This window comes from Alexandromys fortis, unplaced genomic scaffold, assembly GCF_014885135.2.
Source record: "Alexandromys fortis isolate MF-2015 unplaced genomic scaffold, M_Fortis_MF-2015_v1.1 scaffold_213, whole genome shotgun sequence".
In the NCBI taxonomy this organism is placed as follows: domain Eukaryota; kingdom Metazoa; phylum Chordata; class Mammalia; order Rodentia; family Cricetidae; genus Alexandromys; species Alexandromys fortis.
In genome coordinates this window covers 2486851-2506706 of record NW_026068093.1, presented here as the reverse complement: position 1 = coordinate 2506706, position 19856 = coordinate 2486851, and the positions used below count along the sequence as shown (strand labels likewise).

Genomic DNA, 19856 nt, shown 5'->3' with positions numbered 1-19856 from the left:
ATTCTTGAGAAAAATATTTTTATATAATTTATATATAACTGTATAATATATGTATGATTATTTATTTACATATAATATATAACCACAAATGATTGAGAAAATTATTTAAAACCACTAAAATTTTATTTATGTGACTTTGTTTTGCCCACTCAGCTTCAGATTATGTAGCAGACAAAAGCAACTCGTAAGAGTTTAAAAGGCACTTATGTCTCTGAAATAACAACAAACTGTAGGGGCTGGAGAGATGGCTCAGCGGTTAAGAGCATTGCCTGCTCTTCCAAAGGTCCTGAGTTCAATTCCCAGCAACCACACGGTGGCTTACAACCATCTGTAATGAGGTCTGGTGCCCTCTTCTGGCCTTCAGGCATACACGCAGGAAGAATATTGTATACATAATAAATAAATATAAAAAAAAAACCCAACAAACTATATGAGAACAGTGATGCAGTAACATTTGGGACTCTACTTTGCCAAATATTGTGACAACTGTCCCCTAGAGCAGATTGGTGGTGATCTGGTGTCATTTGGAGTCTTCTCCTGATCTCAGGTGACATGGGCCTGACTGTTGATCTCTATGTACCCTCCTGTCCTGCAGCTGTGCTCACAGAACCATATAATGGTCCAGATAAAAGCAATATAAAATACTAGAAATAATAAAATGAAATAATTACTGTTTTTATGGGTTTTCCTTAATTAGTGCCTTTTCAAATACACATTGGAAAGTTGTAGCTCTCTTTAGTTTAGCTGCATTTGGCAGTCAGGGAGAATGAATTGACTCTCATCGTTCTAGGAGATGAACTGACACTGGGTGAAGCTGAAATTGCTGATGGGGAAGATATCTTTGTATGGAATGGAGTAGAGGTAAGAAAAATGGCTGAAGAAATATTCATGATGATTTAGGGTGTTTGAAAATTCCGTTGAAAAGCTAGGGGTATAGCCTGGTTGGTAGAGTGCTTGCCTAGCATACAGAAAACCTTGGACCAAGCCCAGTCCCCAGCACTACGTAAAACCAAAGTATGATAGTCAGCACCCAGGAAGTAGAGGCAAGGAGATCAAAGTTCAAAGTTATCATTAGCTACATAGCAAGTTCAAAGCCAGCCTGGGCAACATGAGACTATGTCTCATTCCAAACAACAACAACAAAAAAAGTCATTATAATGAAATTTTATTCAGCTTGCAGTTATTCATTAGAAAATTATTGTAATGAATTTGGTGTAATGAACACATGTGATTCCAGCACCAGGGGAGCCTAAGACAGAAGAATTGCTTAAGTTGAAGGGTAGCCTAAACTACATAGTGAGTTTCAGGCCAGCCTAAGATATGTGTCTCAGAAATCATGAGGGAGGTGCAAGGGGGAAAGGGAGGAAAGGAAACTGCTGGACTGTTCAGTACTCTTGAGGTCCAGTCAGCGGGAGTTGTTAGAAAAAGAAATATTTTGATGGCAGAGGAGGTGGTTCCATAGGTAAAGTGCTTGAGTACCTGGACCCATGTAAAAAAGCTAGGTATGATGACATGTTCTTGTAATTCCAGCACTGAGGAGGTGGAGATGGACGTGTTACTGGGGCTACTGGCCAGCCAGCTTAGCCTGCTTGGTGAGATCTAGGTCAGTGAGACACCCTGTCTCAAAAAAGAAAAGAAAGGACACCCAAGATTTTCATCTTCTCTGCACACACATATGCAAACATGTGTGTTCAACACACACCTGTACATACAAATGCACACACATAACAGTAGTTTATTAAGCATCTCCATTTTACCAGACTGTATGTCACATGCTAGCTGCAGAGGTAAGTTAGTCAACAATGGCTTTCTTGTGTAAATAACTGCACCATAGCTGTATAGATGGGAAGGGGTGTGTCCAGCACTGCTGAGGTAGGGATGACAGAGAAATGAATGTTGTCCCAGAAAGGAGTGAGGAACATATCAGCTGCTCTGTGGCCTGTCCTTGTCCTCTGAGTTTCCAGCAGCTCATCACCACCATTTGACAATTCATAAAATCCTACCTTCAAGTCAGAAAAGATGAGTAAGAGAAATTTTCAGCATAAAATCCAAAGTCATTCTTTCAGTACTTAAGAGGCAGTGTGAAAAAAAAAAAAAACTATTTCACTTGGGAAAATGCTGGTTGTGCTACAAGAACAGGCTTTTGCTGTGGTAGGGTGTTTTTTGTAATTTGGCAAACAAACTTCACTAGTGCTTGTGTTGGTGTTGCAGGTTGGTGGCGTCCAGATTCAGACTGGTTCCGAGTGTGAGCCTCTGCTGCTACACGTTCTTCATCTAGAAACAAGTGGTGAAGGCTCCACGTGTGAGCAGTTGGTGGAGTCGCCACATGTCTTTCCAGCCAATGCAGAAGTGGGCAGTGTGTTCACAGCCTTGGCCGTCCCAGTAGGCGTCATCCTCACAAACAGTGTGGAGTCTGAAGATGGGGAGTGCTGGACTACTATTCCCAAAGAAGACATGAAGAAGACATTCAGAGAACAGGGTCTCAGAAATGGAAGCTTAATTTTGGTTCAGGATTCAGACACTGATGATAACAGGTAGCTCACTAAAAAGAGAAAGGGGGAGTACTTACTTTCTTTTTTTTAACTCTTTTTATTTATGCTATGTGTCTTTTACATCATGTGTCTTGATCCCATTCATTTTCTCATCCCTTCGCATCTGCCCTCTGCCCCCTGCCCCAAAATAAAAACAAAATTTAAGAGAAAAAAGGAAAAAGATTAAAAATCTCATCATAGCATCTGCAGTGTGACACAGTCACACAGTAAAACTCTTTGTGCACACATCTTTACCTGCAAGTGTTCAGTGCAGTCATTGGTCTGGTTCAAGGCCTCTGGTTTCTATTATACTATTGATGCTAGGCCCTCACTGGGACTCCTCTTGGCTATCCTGTTGTTGCCCTGTGTTGCAGAGATCTTGCAACTTTGGGTCTGGTGCTCAGGTTCCTTCTTGTGCTCCAGCAGATCATAGATGGGGTAGATGTTGGGGCGGGCCAAGTCATAGCCCTGGTTCTGGGCATGGGCAGCTGCAGGATACTTTCAAAGTATCCTAGTTACAGCACTACCCAGTAGAACCCAGGAGCTCTATTTTAGTGTTAATCATGAAGTGGTCCTTTATTTCTAGCCATTGTTAAAGAATAATTTGTGAGTGTGCACATGCCATGCATGCATAGACATCTACCTGTAGAAGTCAAAGGACAACTCTGGTGTTGGTCTCTCCTTCCACCTTTTATGTAGGTTGCAGGGATTAAAGGCTTTTTGTCAGGATTGTGTCACAAACACCTTTATCCTTTCCTGCTGCACCATCCCCTGTTGCTTTGAGATAAGATCTCATGCCCTATTTAGCTGAGGCTAGCCTTTAACTCCTGATCTACACGTCTCTACATCCCAAGTTCTGGCTGTACCAGTTGTAGCTCCTAAAAACTATATTGAGGAATACTTGGGTTGTATAACATATATATCTGTTATAGAGATGTCCCTGAGTAGTAGATATATCTCAATTACTTGTCTATAACACAAAAATCCTATCAAGTGAGTTCTGATTGCATTATAAAACTAAAGTCCATTCTCACAAGGAAAAAAATTCATAGGACAATGCAGGCTTTCCTTGTGGTCTTCGCCATGACTTTTGGGAGCCATCTAGCCTTCCCAAAGGGACAGTTGCCCTGGAAATGCCCCTGGATTCTGAGTTGGAAGCCCTGAAACACTTCACCTCCTGTCCCCATGCTCATGTCAGTGCGTTTCTGTGTCAGTGTCAGGTGCTGAGAAGGAGAGCCTTGTGGCTCTTGTGGTCCATTTCAGGAGAGGCATCCCTTTTCCCTGCCTCACTTATAGGAGCGTGAACCATGTGCTCTTTATAAAAGCCAGTCTTCATTTAGTCAGACTGGGGAGATGAAGTAAGAACATCAGTGATCCTGGACCACTGCTGACTGTGCATCTTTGGTCACTGTTAGTGTCTGGTGACTTCCTTTTCTTGTAATTGAAATCATTGTTGGGAGGTTTGTATCTTTTTAAGCATACTAATGATCATCTTTTTGATGGATGGCTTGTCCTGCTTTCCCCACATATATTTGTAGACTCTATAAGCCTCGTTTGAAGGCTTCCTCCTTATGGATGTGGGCATCATCATTTGCCCAACTGTTCCTGAGTGAAGTGGTATGATCCACTGGTAAGGACAAGTACGCAGTCAGCTGCCTAGATTGTTTCCCAGTTTGCCGTGTGACCAACAGTGTGAGCTTAGACAAGATATCTCTCCTATCTGCTCAGTTTCTTCCATAAGATGAGGTGATAACTATTACCCACTTAGAGTGGAAGGACTGAAGAGCTAAGTGGTTACACACAGCAAGTGCTAAGTGTGGTGACATCTTTGCCATCATTATCCTCTTCCAGTTGTCCACTACTGTAAGGTAGTCTTCAGAAGACATTCTAAAACTTAGTTTATCTTCTGAGGTAGGGTATCAGAATGCAATAACTGGAATAATAAGTAGAAATGTGTTTGGGACAATAAGGTACCATGATCAAGGCAATTTATAAAAGAAAATCCTTAATTTGAGGCTCATGGTTCCAAAGAGTTAGAGTCCATGGCAGACAGACAGGCATGGCCCTGGAGTAGTAGCTGAGAGCTTAACAATCTTCTCCACACGAGACAGAGACAGAAACTGGGAACTGTGTGGGCTTTTACAATCTCAAACTTGTCCCCAGTAACACACCTCTAACAAGACCACACTTCCTAATCCTTCCCGAATATTTCTACCTATAGGGACCATTCTCATTCAAACCATTACATTCCCTAAAAGCCCTTCTGCTAGCCCATGTTTTTCTTCTTCCCATAGGAAGGTTTTGTTAGGATAAGATACTTTACTGCCAGTTGCTAACATAAAAAAGAAAATTCAAGGGGCTGGAGAAATGGCTCAGAGGTTAAGAGCATTGCCTGCTCTTCCAAAGGTCCTGAGTTCAATTCCCAGCAACCACATGGTGGCTCATAACCATCTGTAATGAGGTCTGGTGCCCTCTTCTGGCCTGCAGACATGTACACAGACAGAATATTGTATACATAATAAATAAATAAATAAATAAATAAATAAATAAATAAATAAATAAATATTTTTTTAAAAAAAAAAAGGAAAATTCACTGGGCAGTAGTGGTGCATGCCTTTAATCCCAGCACTTGGGCAGCAGAGGAGGGCGAGATCTCCAAGTTTGAAGCCAGCCTGGTCTACAGATTGAGTTCCAGGATAGCCAGGGCTAAACAGAGAAACCCTGTCTTAAAACAAAACAACTCTTCAATGAAATACAGACATATGATGTGTATGACAATATATATGTGTCACTTTTTTTGCACTGTAGGTCTACACATATATACAGCTGCTCTACTATTAAATCCAGATCCCAATGGGTACGCTTTTTAAAACTCTTCTAAAACTACCTTAGTGCTTCCTTGTAGGCAGACAACAGTTGACCGTTCTTTTATACAAGTGTCCCTTGAAGCCAGGTGTTAGTGGTACATGTCTGTCATTCCAGCACTTGAGATTGTAGGCCAGGCTTGACTACATGATGAGTAGGCCAGCCTAGACTGCGTAAGACCTTATCTCAAAAAAAAAAATGATAATTAGCCTTGAAAACAAGCACAGATCATTTAACTTGGGATTAGAGACATGAGAACCAGTTTTTGTAGATTACTGCCTGATCTTACACTAAAATGGTAGCTGATACTATGGGAGCAAGTCAGTGGAATGTGGTCCCTTTTCTTTAGTCATTTTAAGAGAAACATGCTAGTTTAGAAAAGTGATGCCCAGGGAAAGTGTTTTGTAAGGACTCACTCTTTCAATGCCCTTCTTTTACTTACAGTCTGTTGCCCAGACAAGGGAGATGGACCTCCAGTGTGGATGAGCTCAACTGGCTCCAAGTGAAAAATTTCTGCCAGTTAGAATCTGAAGAGGAGCAGGTTCAGATAGCCGTGACCACACACACAGTGAGTAGATGACCATTAGCCTGGCTGGCGGTGTCTGGCAACAGTTTATGAAAGAGTCAGTCTTTCAGAACAGCTGTGTCAATAGACGTCTTTAAGTCTTCCTGCCTTTATTACTGCGTATTTACTCATATCAGCCAGTGGCCTGTTTCAGAACAGTGTGTGCTCTTTTAAACTCCTAAGCCTAGAAGTCTACAGCTAGAATGTGGGGCTCGCCTTGGTGGCTCTTGGAATCCTCTTGATTTGATAAACACAAAGCGCTGTTGTCAAGGACTTTCTTTGCATTGTTTAAAGCACATATGTGTATGTGTAAATGCATATTTGTTATTTTTGGTTTTTGTGTTGCCAAGTTTTCATTTTTATCCTAAGTTACTCTATATATACACATTGTCCTACCTAAAACCAACTGCCCTTAGAAGGTATTCCTCCCGCTTCATTTGAAGACTATACTTCTAATTTTCTTAAAAATAATCTCAGGTTATTTATTTATTTACTTTTTTTAATTTATTTTTTTAACTTATTTTTTTATTTTGGTTTTTTGAGACAGGGTCTCTCTATGTAGTCCTAGCTGTCCTGGAACTTCCTATATAGACCAGGCTGGTCTCAGACTCACAGAGATCTACCTGTCTCTGGCTCATGAGTGTTGATATTAAGGGCATGTGCCACCATACCTGGGTAGGAAGCATATTTTTATATTGTTATTAGAATATTAATGATTTTTTCTATAGCAAAGTAAAAGAAACTAAGTTATTTTCTTTTATGTCATTTTATAGTTTCTTTAAAGTTTTTCCTTTACATGTTTATTTGTAGGTACAGGCAAGCATGTGGAGGTCAGAGAACAACCTGGAAGTTGGCTCTCTCTCTCTTACTATGCAGCTTCCAAGGATCAGACTCGGGTATTAGGCTTGACAGCAGATACTATCCCCCTGGAGCCTTCTTGCCAATCCTTGACATTATAATTTCTAAAGGAGCATTATGCTTATTGATATTCTTAGAAGAACAATGTAGGATCAGTGCACACTAGTATCTGATCCTAAGTGGAAAGTCTTGGTGATATCCTTTGTCACTTGAGTCTCTGCTGCTTGGCACCATGTGGGTTCTGGTGGAGGGTCAGGTACATGTTTTCTGACATCACTTTTACCTCTGAAGTTTTACCAGCATTCGATGCCCTAGGGGATATTGGCCTAAAGTGGGCTAAAAAGAAAAAAGAATCTAAAAGTAATTTAAGTATAAGCCATAGTCATCTTGGATTGCTGCTAATACATTTTTACACTGTGTTCTGGGGGCCCAGATCCATGCCCCATTGTGAGGAATGGGCCTGTCCACTATTTTTATTTCTTGGCTTTTACAGGTAAGTGGTTGTCTGTTTATTGCTTTCCGGTGAGACCTGTTCCTTTCATTTCCCAAGGTATCCTTTTGTTAACATCAGTTTGATGAAAACCTAACAGTTAGGATCTGTTCTGAGCTTTTGCTTTCAATCTTACAGAACAATGTCAGGGTTGGCTAAAAAAAGGTAGACAAAACAAATGTCAGATAATATTGCAAATGATCTCTGCGTATACACACTGATAATCTTCATTTTCATCATTTTCATCTCCATCCATTCAACCTATGCACAGTCATTAATTTATTTCTCTATTTTAGGTGGTGTTTGATATTCGAATTAAAGCCATTAAGGAATTAAAATTAATGAAGGAACTAGGTAATCATTTCTATTTGCTTTTTGGTTTTTAGCTTAATTTAATTTTTTATTGAAAAATATTGAAGAATACAAAAAATAATGAAATATCTCATACCTACCACCCAAAATGGACAAATGTTAATATTTTTTCATGTGTTTGTTTTTAATTGAAACATAAAAAATGTCCTGTGTCCTTCTCCCTTCCTCCCCCTCCCTTATACCTTTCTCCCATCTGACTCAAATGTATTCATAATGTACTATACATTACATACTTCGGTCTACTTACATGTTTATATAAATTTTATAGTGGGAAGTCTACAAATTCACTGTTCATTTAGAGTTCAATTTTAATGGCTTCATTGAGATATAATTTAGATAGCATAAAATCCATTCATCTTGAGTGTGTAATTCAGTGACAGTCACAAGTGTATGAATGTAGAAGATCACAGTGCAGTTTTGGAACATCACTCCAGAAACATCCACAGGCTTTTTGTGTCTGTCAGTTCACTTTGTGGACATCTCATGGTTCATAGATTTTTGTGTCTTACTTCTTGTTTCGCACACTAGTCTTTAAAGTCTGTCCATTATTTAGAATATTCCAGAGTTTGTCCCCTGTTGTCCTGACTGCCACTCTTAGTTGTGAGGGTGGCCACATTTCATTAGCCTTTTGGAGTAATGCTGTTGTACACTCTTGCACACTCATCTCCGTGTAGACATTTGCTCTCAAGGTTCCTGGATAGCTTTACAACATTATAATACTGAGAGTCATCTGGCAAATTTATGTTTAGTTTTATTAGAAACTGCCATACAGTCTCTGAAATATTTACCATTAGTAAATTAGTATTACTAATTTTCAAAGCATTAGTGTGTCAGGGTTACAGTTTCTCAAAGTCTTTGCTAATGTTTGTGATTGTCCCTTTTCATTATCAATTTACTAAGTATAAATGGGTATCTCATTAAATGCAAGAATTCAAAATTAATATGCAGGCATCCATTGAACTTTTATTTGTCAACAGCAGAAACAAAATGGATATCACAATCAAGAAAACTTTATTTATTTTTAATTGATTTTTATTGAGCTCTACGTTTTTCTCTGCTTCTCCCCTCCCTTTCAACTCTCTCCCAAGGTCCCTATGCTCCCAATTTACTCAGGATATCTTGTCTTTTTCTACTTCCCATGTAGATTAGATCTATGTATATCTCTCTTAGAATCCTCATTGTTGTCTAGGTTCTGTGGGATTGTCGTTTATGGGCTGATTTTCTTTGCTTTATGTTTAAAAAGCACTTATGAGTGAGTACATGTGATAATTGTCTTTCTGGGTCTGGGTTACCTCACTCAAAATGATGGAAAACTACTGTATTTATTTATTCGGGTTTTGTTTTGTTTTGAATAGGGTCTCCCTATATAAAACTCAGGATGGCCTGGAACTCAAAATCTCCTGTGTAGCCAGCCCCCTAAGTGTTAGAATTACAAGTGTTTGCCCTGATGTGCTTACTAAAAAACAATAATAATAGCATAAAATATCAAAAATATATTTGGAAAAATATATGCAGAATCTATATTGTGGGAACTAGAAAACATGTGGAAAGGAACTAAAGAACAACATATGAGTAAATGGAGCAGAGTGCCATGCTCACAAATCAAAAGACACCATATCGTTAGGAGTTTATCTCCCTAGAGTCAGTGTGTTCCCACTCAGTATCATTAGCAGCTTTAGTTTTTAGAAGGTATTTTCATGGAAATATAAAGAATTGAAAGTAACCAGGTGTGTTGGCGTTCAAAAGAGTTCCACAGTAGCCCAGAAATGGAGTATAACAAAGGTTTATTTATCTCTGGGGATAAACTCACAGAAAGAGTAGCAATCCACAGTCCTCTGCATGCGCTGGGAACTGGAACCAAACCCAGCAGCCAAGAGACCCACACGTGCTTTTCATCTGTATTTATAGTTCATGAGACCACGCCCAAAGTGGGCAGATATCTTAAAGGCTATTGGCTGAAGGAGTTCCCACAGCACAGGCGTGATTAGTCTCAGCACTTGGGAGACAGAGGCTGATGGATCTCTGTGAGTGCATGGTCAACCTGGCCTAAATATAACAAGTTCTAAACCAGTCAGGGTTTCATGGTGAGACATTGTCTCAAAAAATGCAACAACAACAAAAGCCCTAAAGTAGCCATAACAGCGTTGAGGAAGTGCTATAGTGTATGGCCTCAAGACTTACTCTTCATCATGTCTGTTGGTATCTGGAAAGATGCATAGGACATATTGATGTGTGTAACCCACTTTTATGTACAATGGACAAAGAATAGTTTTTGTGCCTTTAAGGCTGAGTTTCAAGAAGAAACCAGTGTACTATACACAAATTCTGAATCATTTGGCTTCTATATGAGCAAAAAGAAGTTCTTTTTTACCCTCCATCTTATAAAATATTAACCTGAAATCAATATAGAACAAAATGATAAAACTAAAGAATAAAATTTCTTGGAGAAAACATGCAAGAAAATCTTGGTGACTTTACTATATGGAAAGGATTTTTTTTTAAGCACACTCAAACCATAAGGGAAAAAAAATACAGAAAAAATGTAAATTATCCAAAGTAGCCATGACAAGTTCTCTTCAAAGGACATTTAAAAAATCAAGCTATGAACTAGGAGAAAAACTTATAAAACTTGTTTAGACTTGATACAGAGTTTACAGGAAGTACTTGTAACCCATACAGAGTTTACAGGAAGTACTTGTAACCCAATCAGAAGACATCCCAGCCCAGTTTGGGGAGACCTGCCTGTGAGTGAAGGATATTGTCAGTCTCCTGCAGCGAGGGATCCTCTCCACTTTATGAGCTAGACCCTGCTCTCTGTCAAAGCTCCTCTACTTTTCCCTACCCTAAAGCTATCTCTGTGGCACCTACAGTCGGGGCCTGCCTACCTGTGACCCCATTTGTCACCACTCTGTTTATTCACAGCAAACTGTGCAGACTGCTTTGTGAGTCCCTTGCACAAGCTCTCGTCTACCTGGAGACTCCACGCTTTGGTCTCTGAACTTTCTTGCCTTTTCACTCTTACCTTCTAACTTGAGCTGTTCATTCGTTCTTAGCTTAAACATTTTCTTCTCTCTCTGATCTTGCAGCCTCAGTCTTTTGCTTCACCCATAGCACCCTGTGCTCTGCAAACTGCCTTTTATTTGTGCCATTACCATCCACCTCTCCCATTAGATGAGGAGGCAGAGTCCATGGCGTCGGGCTTACCTCTGTATCATAGCTTCTAGCCTAGTGCCCTGGCACAAAATACATAGAAAATACTTGAGTGAAAATGAAAGCTGGTTTTCTTTGTTTGTAACTGAGATGAGGGCTTGTCTTTCTATGTTGCCCTGCTTCAACCTTGTATTTCTGGGCTTAAGCAACCCTCCTGCAGTAGGCCAAGTTGCTGACATGCAGTATCATACCCAGCAGGGACTGAAACAAATGATTTTGACAACATAGTATTTAAAACCTACTTTTTAAATTAGGAAAGTACTTTTATCTACTTCTTTATCAAGAAATTTGTACTTAAAATGTATTCCAGCTTCATAACAGCATAGTATACAAGATAGAAATCGGGAGTCTCAGGAAGAAAATGTGTTTTCACTCTAAGAAAGTTAGACCATTAAGCCTGTGCCATTCTTGCCCATTCAGAAGTCTTGGCAGGCCTTCCTTCTAAGTTCACTCCTTGCTTTGTAAGAATTCATTTTAGACCGAAAAGCTTAGTCTTTCCTCAGGATCAGGAGTCTGCATCCTCAGCAATGCATGCTGGCCTCGTGCATTTGTTAAGGATATTTGAAATGCAGGTGCTCTGCTTTGCACACTTGAAGTTTGCTTGAACGTCAGTTAAATCGTTCAGATTTCAGTGTCTTTGGCTAAAGCATAACCAGTTACTACTCTGCGTGTGCAAATGAGACCAGTCACACCCTCCTTTCAAGTCCAGGGGTGTTTGGCTAGTGCATGTCTCATTCGTTTCTGCACACACAGTAAAGTGTGTAGTTCCGTTACCTCTTCTCCTAGCTATTAGCTTATCTGACATCGTATAAGAATTGATCATGAAAGAAAGCACCCCAAGAAACTGAAGTCACCATATAGAAGCAGCTGCTGTCCACAGGAATGGTGACATAGCTGTCACTAAAGGCCCCAGATATGCAACAATGTAACTTGTGAAAGTAAACTTAGTGACCTATGTGAGGATGGTAGTTGTGACAAAAAGTGCAAAAATATCCCAGAGGAAATGATGTTGGAGAAAGACTTCACATTGAAAGAGCTCTCAGAGCTATTTCCTGACATTAGACATAGAAATAATCCTAGGAGCTGAGCTCAACTCAAGTCCAAGTATTTGCCAAGGAGCAGGAAAACTGCTCCTGCCCCACCACCAGCTGCCCCCGAGGGGACAGCAGCTCTTGTCCACATTCTGGGCCTGTTTTCCGGGTTTTGTTTTGGAGACAAGGTCTCCCTCTGTAGCCCTGGCGGGCCTGGAATTCACTATCTAGAGTAGGCTGGCTTCAGGTTTTCAGCAATTGTCCTTCCTGCCTCTTTCTCCCAAATTCTTATAGTAGGGTGTGTACCACCACACCCTGCTTTAGTTCAGTGCATTCTGCAGGGCAGAAATGCTTAGCCGTTTCTAGTGTTATAAATGTATATTCGTCATTTCACTTTGTTTCTTTTCCATATATATATATATATATTAGAATTAAAAACCTTAGAATTTTTAATGTTGGGGGAAAACATGCTAAAGTCATTGGCTAGTTGTAATTTTCTCACTGAACCATTTATTTAGTATTTATATAGTTCTGTATGACTGCGAAGGCTAACCATATATGAGGCTTTTTTTTTTTGGTTGGAGAGATCTGTTTTGTTTTTGTTTTGTTTTATTTTATTTTGAGACAGCATCTCATTGTGTAACCAAAGCTGGCCTTGAATCTATGACCCTTCTTCCTTGACCTCCTGAGTGAACACTGAGATTACAGACATGTTATAAAGCCACTATATTCATCCAAAGTTTTGCTTTTTGAGGACCGGGGGTTAGCCTATTGTACTTCTTGTAATTAATGTAGTAAAACATTGCTTTAGAGCTCTGTTTAGTAGTTAACCACCTTTTTTTCATTCGCAGCTGAGAACAGCTGTTTGAGGCCCATTGATAGAAACGGGAAGCTTCTTTGTCCAGGTAAATCTTGGCAGCTTTCAAAGACCAGCAAGTTGTCATGCAGAACACGTGTGACAGTAAACAATGGTGTCGATACCTCACATTCCTAAGTTATCTTTGGGAAACCGACTTAAGGACATATTCCCATCCAGTTATCATATTCATTACAGAAAGCCTCACACCGTTTCTGTTTTCCTAAGTAAAAACTCTTTCAGATGTCCCAGTCCTTGGTGTAGTCACAGTATAATCTAAGGATCTTCATTACTTGACGTCTTAATCTTTGCTCGTTTATTCCATTGTGATACCAGTTTTGACTGGAGTCTTTGCTTCTCACGTTTCTGACCCATCTTGTCATCAGACCTGATTCAGTCTTAGACGAATCTAATGACTGGTGGTGCTCAATTGTCACAGCTTTAAATGCGGATGAAGCCAGTCCATTGTGCAGATTTTTTAATGCCTATAAACAAGTCTTTGGCCAAGTTATGTTAAGTATGAATCATGTTTTTTAATATTGTGGTCCAAGATAATAAGTGCTGTAGAAATGTGGAAATTAGACATAACTACTGTACATGTGATACTTTCACATGAAGCACAACTCACCTTTTTCTCCCAATATTCTATTCTTTAGAGTGTGTATAAAAATCTAATAATGGTGTGGGGGTGCTGGATGGAACCAAGGGCCTTCCCCGGAATAAGTACAGACTCTTCTACTGAGCTACAGCCCAGCCTTGATCCTCTTGGCAGCCTTGACCTCTTGGCTTTTTAAAGAAAATAATGTCATTTTGCTAAGAGAGATAGAAATTCAAAATAGTCACTTGGTTATCAATTTTCCTCATAGTACCAGATACTTGTACTTTGGAGGAAGCAGAGGTGAAAATGGGGAGTTCCTTGGGACTGTGTCTGGGAAAAGCACCGACTTCCTCTCAGGTACAGTAAATAAAGCTCAGCAGAAGAGAGTCTGCCCTTGCTCGAAAGTCTGTATTTTGTTACTGATACATTTAATGCTTCAGGAATGCTGTTTTTCTGTAAAAAGTTACTTTAAATTTCCTTAAATTTTTATATTATTAGACTACATATATAATTTCCTTTTGAAACAAAAAATACTATTCCAAAGCATATTTCTGAGGTTCCTTTATAGTTGAGGGGGACTGTGCAAGGTTGAGTGGCCACCAGTTTGAACAAGTATATGTTATAAATACTGGGCTTAAGGGAGTTTTGCAGGAATGTGATAGTTGTGTACCAGCTTCCCTCACCCTCATCCTCTTCAACATCCCACAAAGTGGACCCCTTGCCAGAAACTGCCTAGATAAGGAGTTATTATTACCATTGCTCCATTACCACCTGAATCAAGGCAGTGGACTTTGATCTTGTTCCCTGTAACTCCTGGATCCATCTTATGACTTTCCCAACCACTGCCCTTCAGTCTGCATTCCTTGGAATGCTAGCAAGTAGCAGGCATGACAGTGACAAGTGAGGTAGATTAAAATGGTGGGGACATTTGTTAGGAATCCACTGTATGTTTTTACAGCGTTGGGTTAAACCCAGGACCTTAAGAATGCTAGGCAAGCACTGTTATCCCACCACTGAGATTTTTATTGATGCTCCGTGGACATTTGGCTTTACTTTTTTGGAAATAAATAATAGACTTGTAGAATATTTCTCTTCACGGGAAATTATTTTCTCACTCTGTCTTGCTCATAGCTGTTCCTGTTTTTTGCTCTGGGGACTGACATTCATCCCGGGGCAGAGATGGAGGTCATAGTAGAAGAAACGCTCTCAGTGAAAGACGTAAGTAATTACTGTGGGCTTGGAGGTCATGGTATCCTGTGCCAGGTTCTGGAAGTCATGAGCTGAGGGCTTACACAATATACTTCCGGGATTTGTTTGTACTCGTTAGAGGCAATTCAGAAGACTGGTGAACCACCTGGGACTTTTAAATAAGATTGTTACTGTCACTTTTTACTTTTCTGATTATTGATAATACTATAGAAATTTGAGCTATGCAGACAGGGTGGTACACACTTGCAATCCCAGCACTTAGAAGGTGGAAGACGCATCTTCATCTACATAGGAGTTAAAGCCTGCATGACAGAAAACCATGTTTCAAAACAGCAAAAAATGGATTTAAAAGAAAAATACTAAAATCCTTTATTGTCTCCTATCCCACTACTATTAACATTTTGATACATTTTCTACTTAAAATACATTTTAAAAAAATCACACAGCAGGGTTGAGTGTTTTTGTATGTTTATGTGTGTTGAAGAAACAAATGAATAATTGTATTGGTTTCATTAAGAATAGGGATTTTCAGTAAGCCTACTAGAAGAGTCTGAGCGGACTGCATCTATTTTCTGTTAAAATATATATTTCTCGTTTCATTCCCTGTCACAGTTTACAATCCCTGAACATCTTGGCCTCAGCAAGAAGCCCCAGCATCCAGGGGATAGCTGCTAGACTTAGCTACTTGGTTCTAGAAGGAGGAACCAGAACATTCTGGAGTAAGGGCTGGTTCTCGTGTAGGTCAGGAAGGTCTATGACAAGCTGCAGCATGTCTTCACAAAAGACAGTGGAGCTGCTGTAGAGCCTGAGGTTCGCTTGTCAGAGTGGAACAGTTGAACTTCGGGGAGAATAATTAAAGTTCTATGGAAGGAAACTTACAAAAATTCAGAAAGGTGTTTGAAGAGGAAAAAAATTAAACAAGGCGTACTCTAATCCAGACCCTCAGAAGGCTGAAGCAGAAGTATTGCAAGTCTGAGGCAGCCTGAGCTACATAGTGAGGGCCAGGCCAGGCCAGGCAGGGTTACACTGCAAGAACCTACTACCTATATAGATACGTGGAGTCCACATGCTCACATACTGCAGACTCTACAAGAAAATAACTGGTTGCCTGGCCTGTAGTAGAATGCTAGGGACCAAAAAGATGAGACATGTGTTCCACTTTCCTTCTTAAACTGGAACTCGAGTCGCTGACAATGTGAAGCTGCATTTCGCTTCTCTTTCTCTTAGGTAATGTCACCCAAACTTTGATCTTTTGAATAAATTTGGTTTAGGAGTGTTTTTTCTTAGGAAGTTGGGTGTTATTAATTATGCTTTTGTTTTCTTTAATCTTCAGCAAGTGTCTGATGTCTTACATTGTGCTGTGAGATCATGGCCTCTGTAGTTCTTTCCTGTGAGTTTGTGTGGAATTTCCTGGGTGTTAGTTCAGGCTGGTCTCCCTTTGTAGGATTCCTAAGTGGTTGTGTACCCAAAACTTGGTCATGTGTACCCTGTCTGTCCTTTTAAGAAGTTAGTGAATTCAACGTCTGGCTTGGTCTGCATTGCTGGTTACTTGACCCTTAGTGGCTAGAATTACAAGTGCACACCACCAATAGGCCTAGTATTTTGAACAGAACTCTAAAGTCCTGGTTGCAAGTGGCAGAAACTTATTTCCCCATCTGGAATGGCCTTAACTCCTAGAGGAGAGCTAGCTTGCAAATCACTGAAATTCTGTGTTTTTATCCAAGAACAACAAAGTATAGAATCAGGCTTAAATAGTCCTGGGCTCAGAATCCAGGTTTCTCCTCATACCATGTAAATCAGAAACAGAAAACTAACATTGAAGGTAATTATTTCTTTTTTTACAGTGTTTAAAGATAATGCTGGAGAAGTCAGGTCAGCAAGGTAAGTGATTTACCCTGATAATATAATCTTATCCGCATACTCTAAAAGCTTCATGATGAATTCTCAAGCTTCCTTCCTTTTGTGGGAGCTATAAAAAAAATATTTTACAGAGTGTGAGGAAAAAATAATAGCTTAAATTTTGTTAGTACATAACAAATTCTCCTGGTTCTTATTTGCATGCTAAAAGTAGTGGCAGATTAGTGCTAAGTGAAGATGATTAACATTAGGTTGAGCAAAGCTGAAGGAGAGAGAAAGCTAAGGTTTCTACCACCAGGACTGTCCAGGCAGGTCTTTTACTGATGTTTTTAAAAATCACAGTAATTCAAAATTTAATTGTACCCTGTTTATTTCAATATTTTGTGTTACAAATTAGAAAATATAGTACAAATGAAGAAAATAGTAAGTAGAAGAAAACTGAAAGTTTCAGTAAGCTTGGCAGGTACCCTACTGCTCTTTAGAGTGCTCCCCTGGCCTCGGGCTTCTCTGTAGGCAGAAGTCCTGGCTGTCTTGGGAGGGAAGTTAATCTCTCAATGCAAGGCATTCCTGCCCTGTATGGGCAGTACTTTGTTTATCCTCAGCAGCAGTGCTACAGCATAAGGATCTCCACCTAGTCTCCAGTTTGGCATGAGGAAGCTTCAAAGAGGCTTCAAAAAGCTAGAAGATAATTCCCAGACATTCATTGGGGAGCATTTCTCTGTTTTGAGAACCAGCTTCTTGTCATTGTGCAGTGCAGTGAAGAGATGGTGTTTGCTTGTAACTCATTAGTGAATTTTTTTTTTCCCCGAGACAGGGTTTTCCCATATAGCCCTGGCTGTCCTGGAACTCAGAGATCTACCTGCCTCTACCTCCCGAATGCTGGAATTAGAGCGCGCGCCACCATTGCCAAGCTCATTAATGGTTTTTTTTTTTTAAAGATATTTAGATTAATTTTTTAAATTAGTTTAAGGGCCCAGGGTGCCCCCCCATCTCTATATTCCCAGCATTTGAAGGCAGAAGCAGGAAGATCAAAACTTGTAAGCCCCTGGGCACCATGGCACACGCCTTTAACCCCAGTACTGGGAAGCATAGGCAGGTGGATCTCTGTGAGTTCCAGTGTAGAGAGTCCCTGTCTCAAAAAGCAAACAAAACTTCTAGGCAACATAGCAAAACCTTGTCTCAAAGCAAGACCTGATGATGCATCTCAGTGGTAGAGTACTTCCCTAGCGTGTTCAAAGCCCTTGATTTGATCCCCTACCCTCCTGCTCCTCCCCACCCTAAAAAGAGGAAAGGAAGAAGGAAGTTAGTTGACAGATCTTAACTGTGGTTAAACCAGTGCTAATAGCTAACCAGGTTCTTACAAAAAAAAAAAAAAAAAGTATGTGGAGAGTCAAACATGGGCTCTTATTTTCCTTCAAGTGACTATTCCTTTGCCTGTTCAGTATATTTACTTATCAACATTACTATTATTTTATTTTTTAAAGATTTATTTATTATACAGTGTTCTGCCTGCATATATGCCTGCAGGCCAGAAGAGGGCACCAGATCTCATTACAGATGGTTGTGAGCCACCATGTGGTTGCTCGGAATTGAACTCAGGACCTCTGGAAAAGCAGCTAGTGCTCTTAATTGCTGAGCCATTTCTCCAGCCCCATTGCTATTCTTTTAATAACCAGGGTTTTTGACTTCCCCCATTCAATATTTTCCCCACCGAAAAGAAATAATTTTTTAAAAAGAAACTGTCATTTCACTAGTTTAACTAGTCTACTGAAAAAGAGAACACAGGTCACAGTGCATTTAACATTTGTAAATACATCCACTTCTTGAACATGCCTTTCAGGAAGTACTGTTTCCATTAGATTAACTGCGAAGTTGATGGGGATAACTTCCTGTGCACCTTAGAAAATTCCCATGTGCATCAGCAGAATCAGATTAAACTTCTCCAGGATTTCAGAAGAGATTCTATACTTAAGGAAAGTACTGATATGATGTAGCTTACATGTATGCATTAAGTTGCAAAGACACAAAGTAAACACTGTAGCTCAGCAGCAAGCACTCTATGCAAGTGTTCTTTTTAGTTCATTTTGTTCCCAACCGTGCAGTGTGGGTGGATCCAGGAGCTTGCACTGGGCAGCTAAGTATCACTCCTGGGCTACATTCCCAGTATGTAGTTTTGACTCACAAGTTCTTGCTGGGAGAAAAGCAAACTGAAGTTAAAGAAACAACTTACTGTTTTTCATATTGTGGAAGACATAATTTTCAATACAATGATCCTGTTACTGGATGAGGCCACACTGCTGCCTGTTTTCTCTAGAAGGATATTCCTGCGCACCCTTCTTAAAGCTTCTCTAGAATTCTACTCTTGGTGCTAATTCCCTCCTAGGAAAGATGTTGCACTTGCGGAAAATGGATTGGTGCTATGAAGCTGGGGAGCCTTTATGTGAAGAGGTAAGATCCTTTCTCTGCGTTTTAAAAATACTTTATTTTATTTCTATATTGCCTATGTGATGGGGGCTGGGACATGCCGTATGTACTAGAGCAGGCTGGAGAAGCCAAAGGACAACTTCTCTCACTCCATCTTCATGTGGGTTCTAAGTTTACCTGGCTGAGCGGCAGCTCCTTTACCACACGGAGCTGTCTTGCCAGCCCATCATTTTCTAATTTTGCTCTTAAAAATGGTTAGGTTTATTTTATATTTTCACACACAGTTCCCTCTTTTATTCTTTAGAATACAAAAAAGAGTCCATGAATGTGTCTATGTTCACTTTCTCCAACTGGTTTGTGATAATGACAAGTCTGAGCTAAGCAGAAGCATTTCTGACATGAGTGATAAAGCCCTCTGATGGACAGGAATGCCTAAAGAGTAGTTCACAGAAAGCAAAGAGCTTCAGAGAGCAAATGACACTCAGAAATTCCCTCTCCCAAAATACTGTAATTTCATACTTTCTCTGTAAATAAATGCCCCTACCTGTAGGGATAAGCCCTCCCCTTGGGGGCGGGCTGCCCTCGGGCGTATGTTTACTGATATATTGGGCGGGCAGAGGCTGTGCGCCCCTTCCCTTCCTCTCCTGTCTCCGCCGGCTACTCTGCTGGAACCTTGGTTTCGTGAGTCTGGTTTTGTTATTAAACTTGTTCAAATACCTATTATCTTTGGTGATTATTAATCCGACCGCTGCATTTGGCGCCCAACGTGGGGCTTTTTTTTTTTTTAACATACCCCTAACTCCATAAAACATCTCCCCATCCCCTCAACCCCAAACCAACCACTAAAAGATGTCCCTAACCCTGAGGGCAAACTCTGTTGGGAGAGGGGACGCCGTTCTCTAAGATTGCTTCAAGCTGACATGGGGGCGATGTTCTCCTTAGGGGCTCCTGTGAAAGCAAATGATGGTAAAATTCCCAAATTAACCTTTG

The 19856-nt window shown here is 40.2% G+C and overlaps 1 protein-coding gene across 1 annotated transcript in view; it reads left to right on the top strand.

The window, feature by feature from the left end:
* Positions 1–19856, top strand: part of Usp40 (ubiquitin specific peptidase 40) — a 76740-nt gene that overhangs the window by 39887 nt on the left and 16997 nt on the right. Inside the window, exons 15-23 of the mRNA XM_050123093.1 lie at positions 791–861; positions 2212–2534; positions 5841–5964; positions 7606–7663; positions 12774–12827; positions 13645–13733; positions 14508–14594; positions 16430–16466; positions 18826–18890. Coding sequence (XP_049979050.1) covers positions 791–861; positions 2212–2534; positions 5841–5964; positions 7606–7663; positions 12774–12827; positions 13645–13733; positions 14508–14594; positions 16430–16466; positions 18826–18890 — 908 coding nt within the window. The remainder of the gene's footprint in view (positions 1–790; positions 862–2211; positions 2535–5840; positions 5965–7605; positions 7664–12773; positions 12828–13644; positions 13734–14507; positions 14595–16429; positions 16467–18825; positions 18891–19856) is intronic.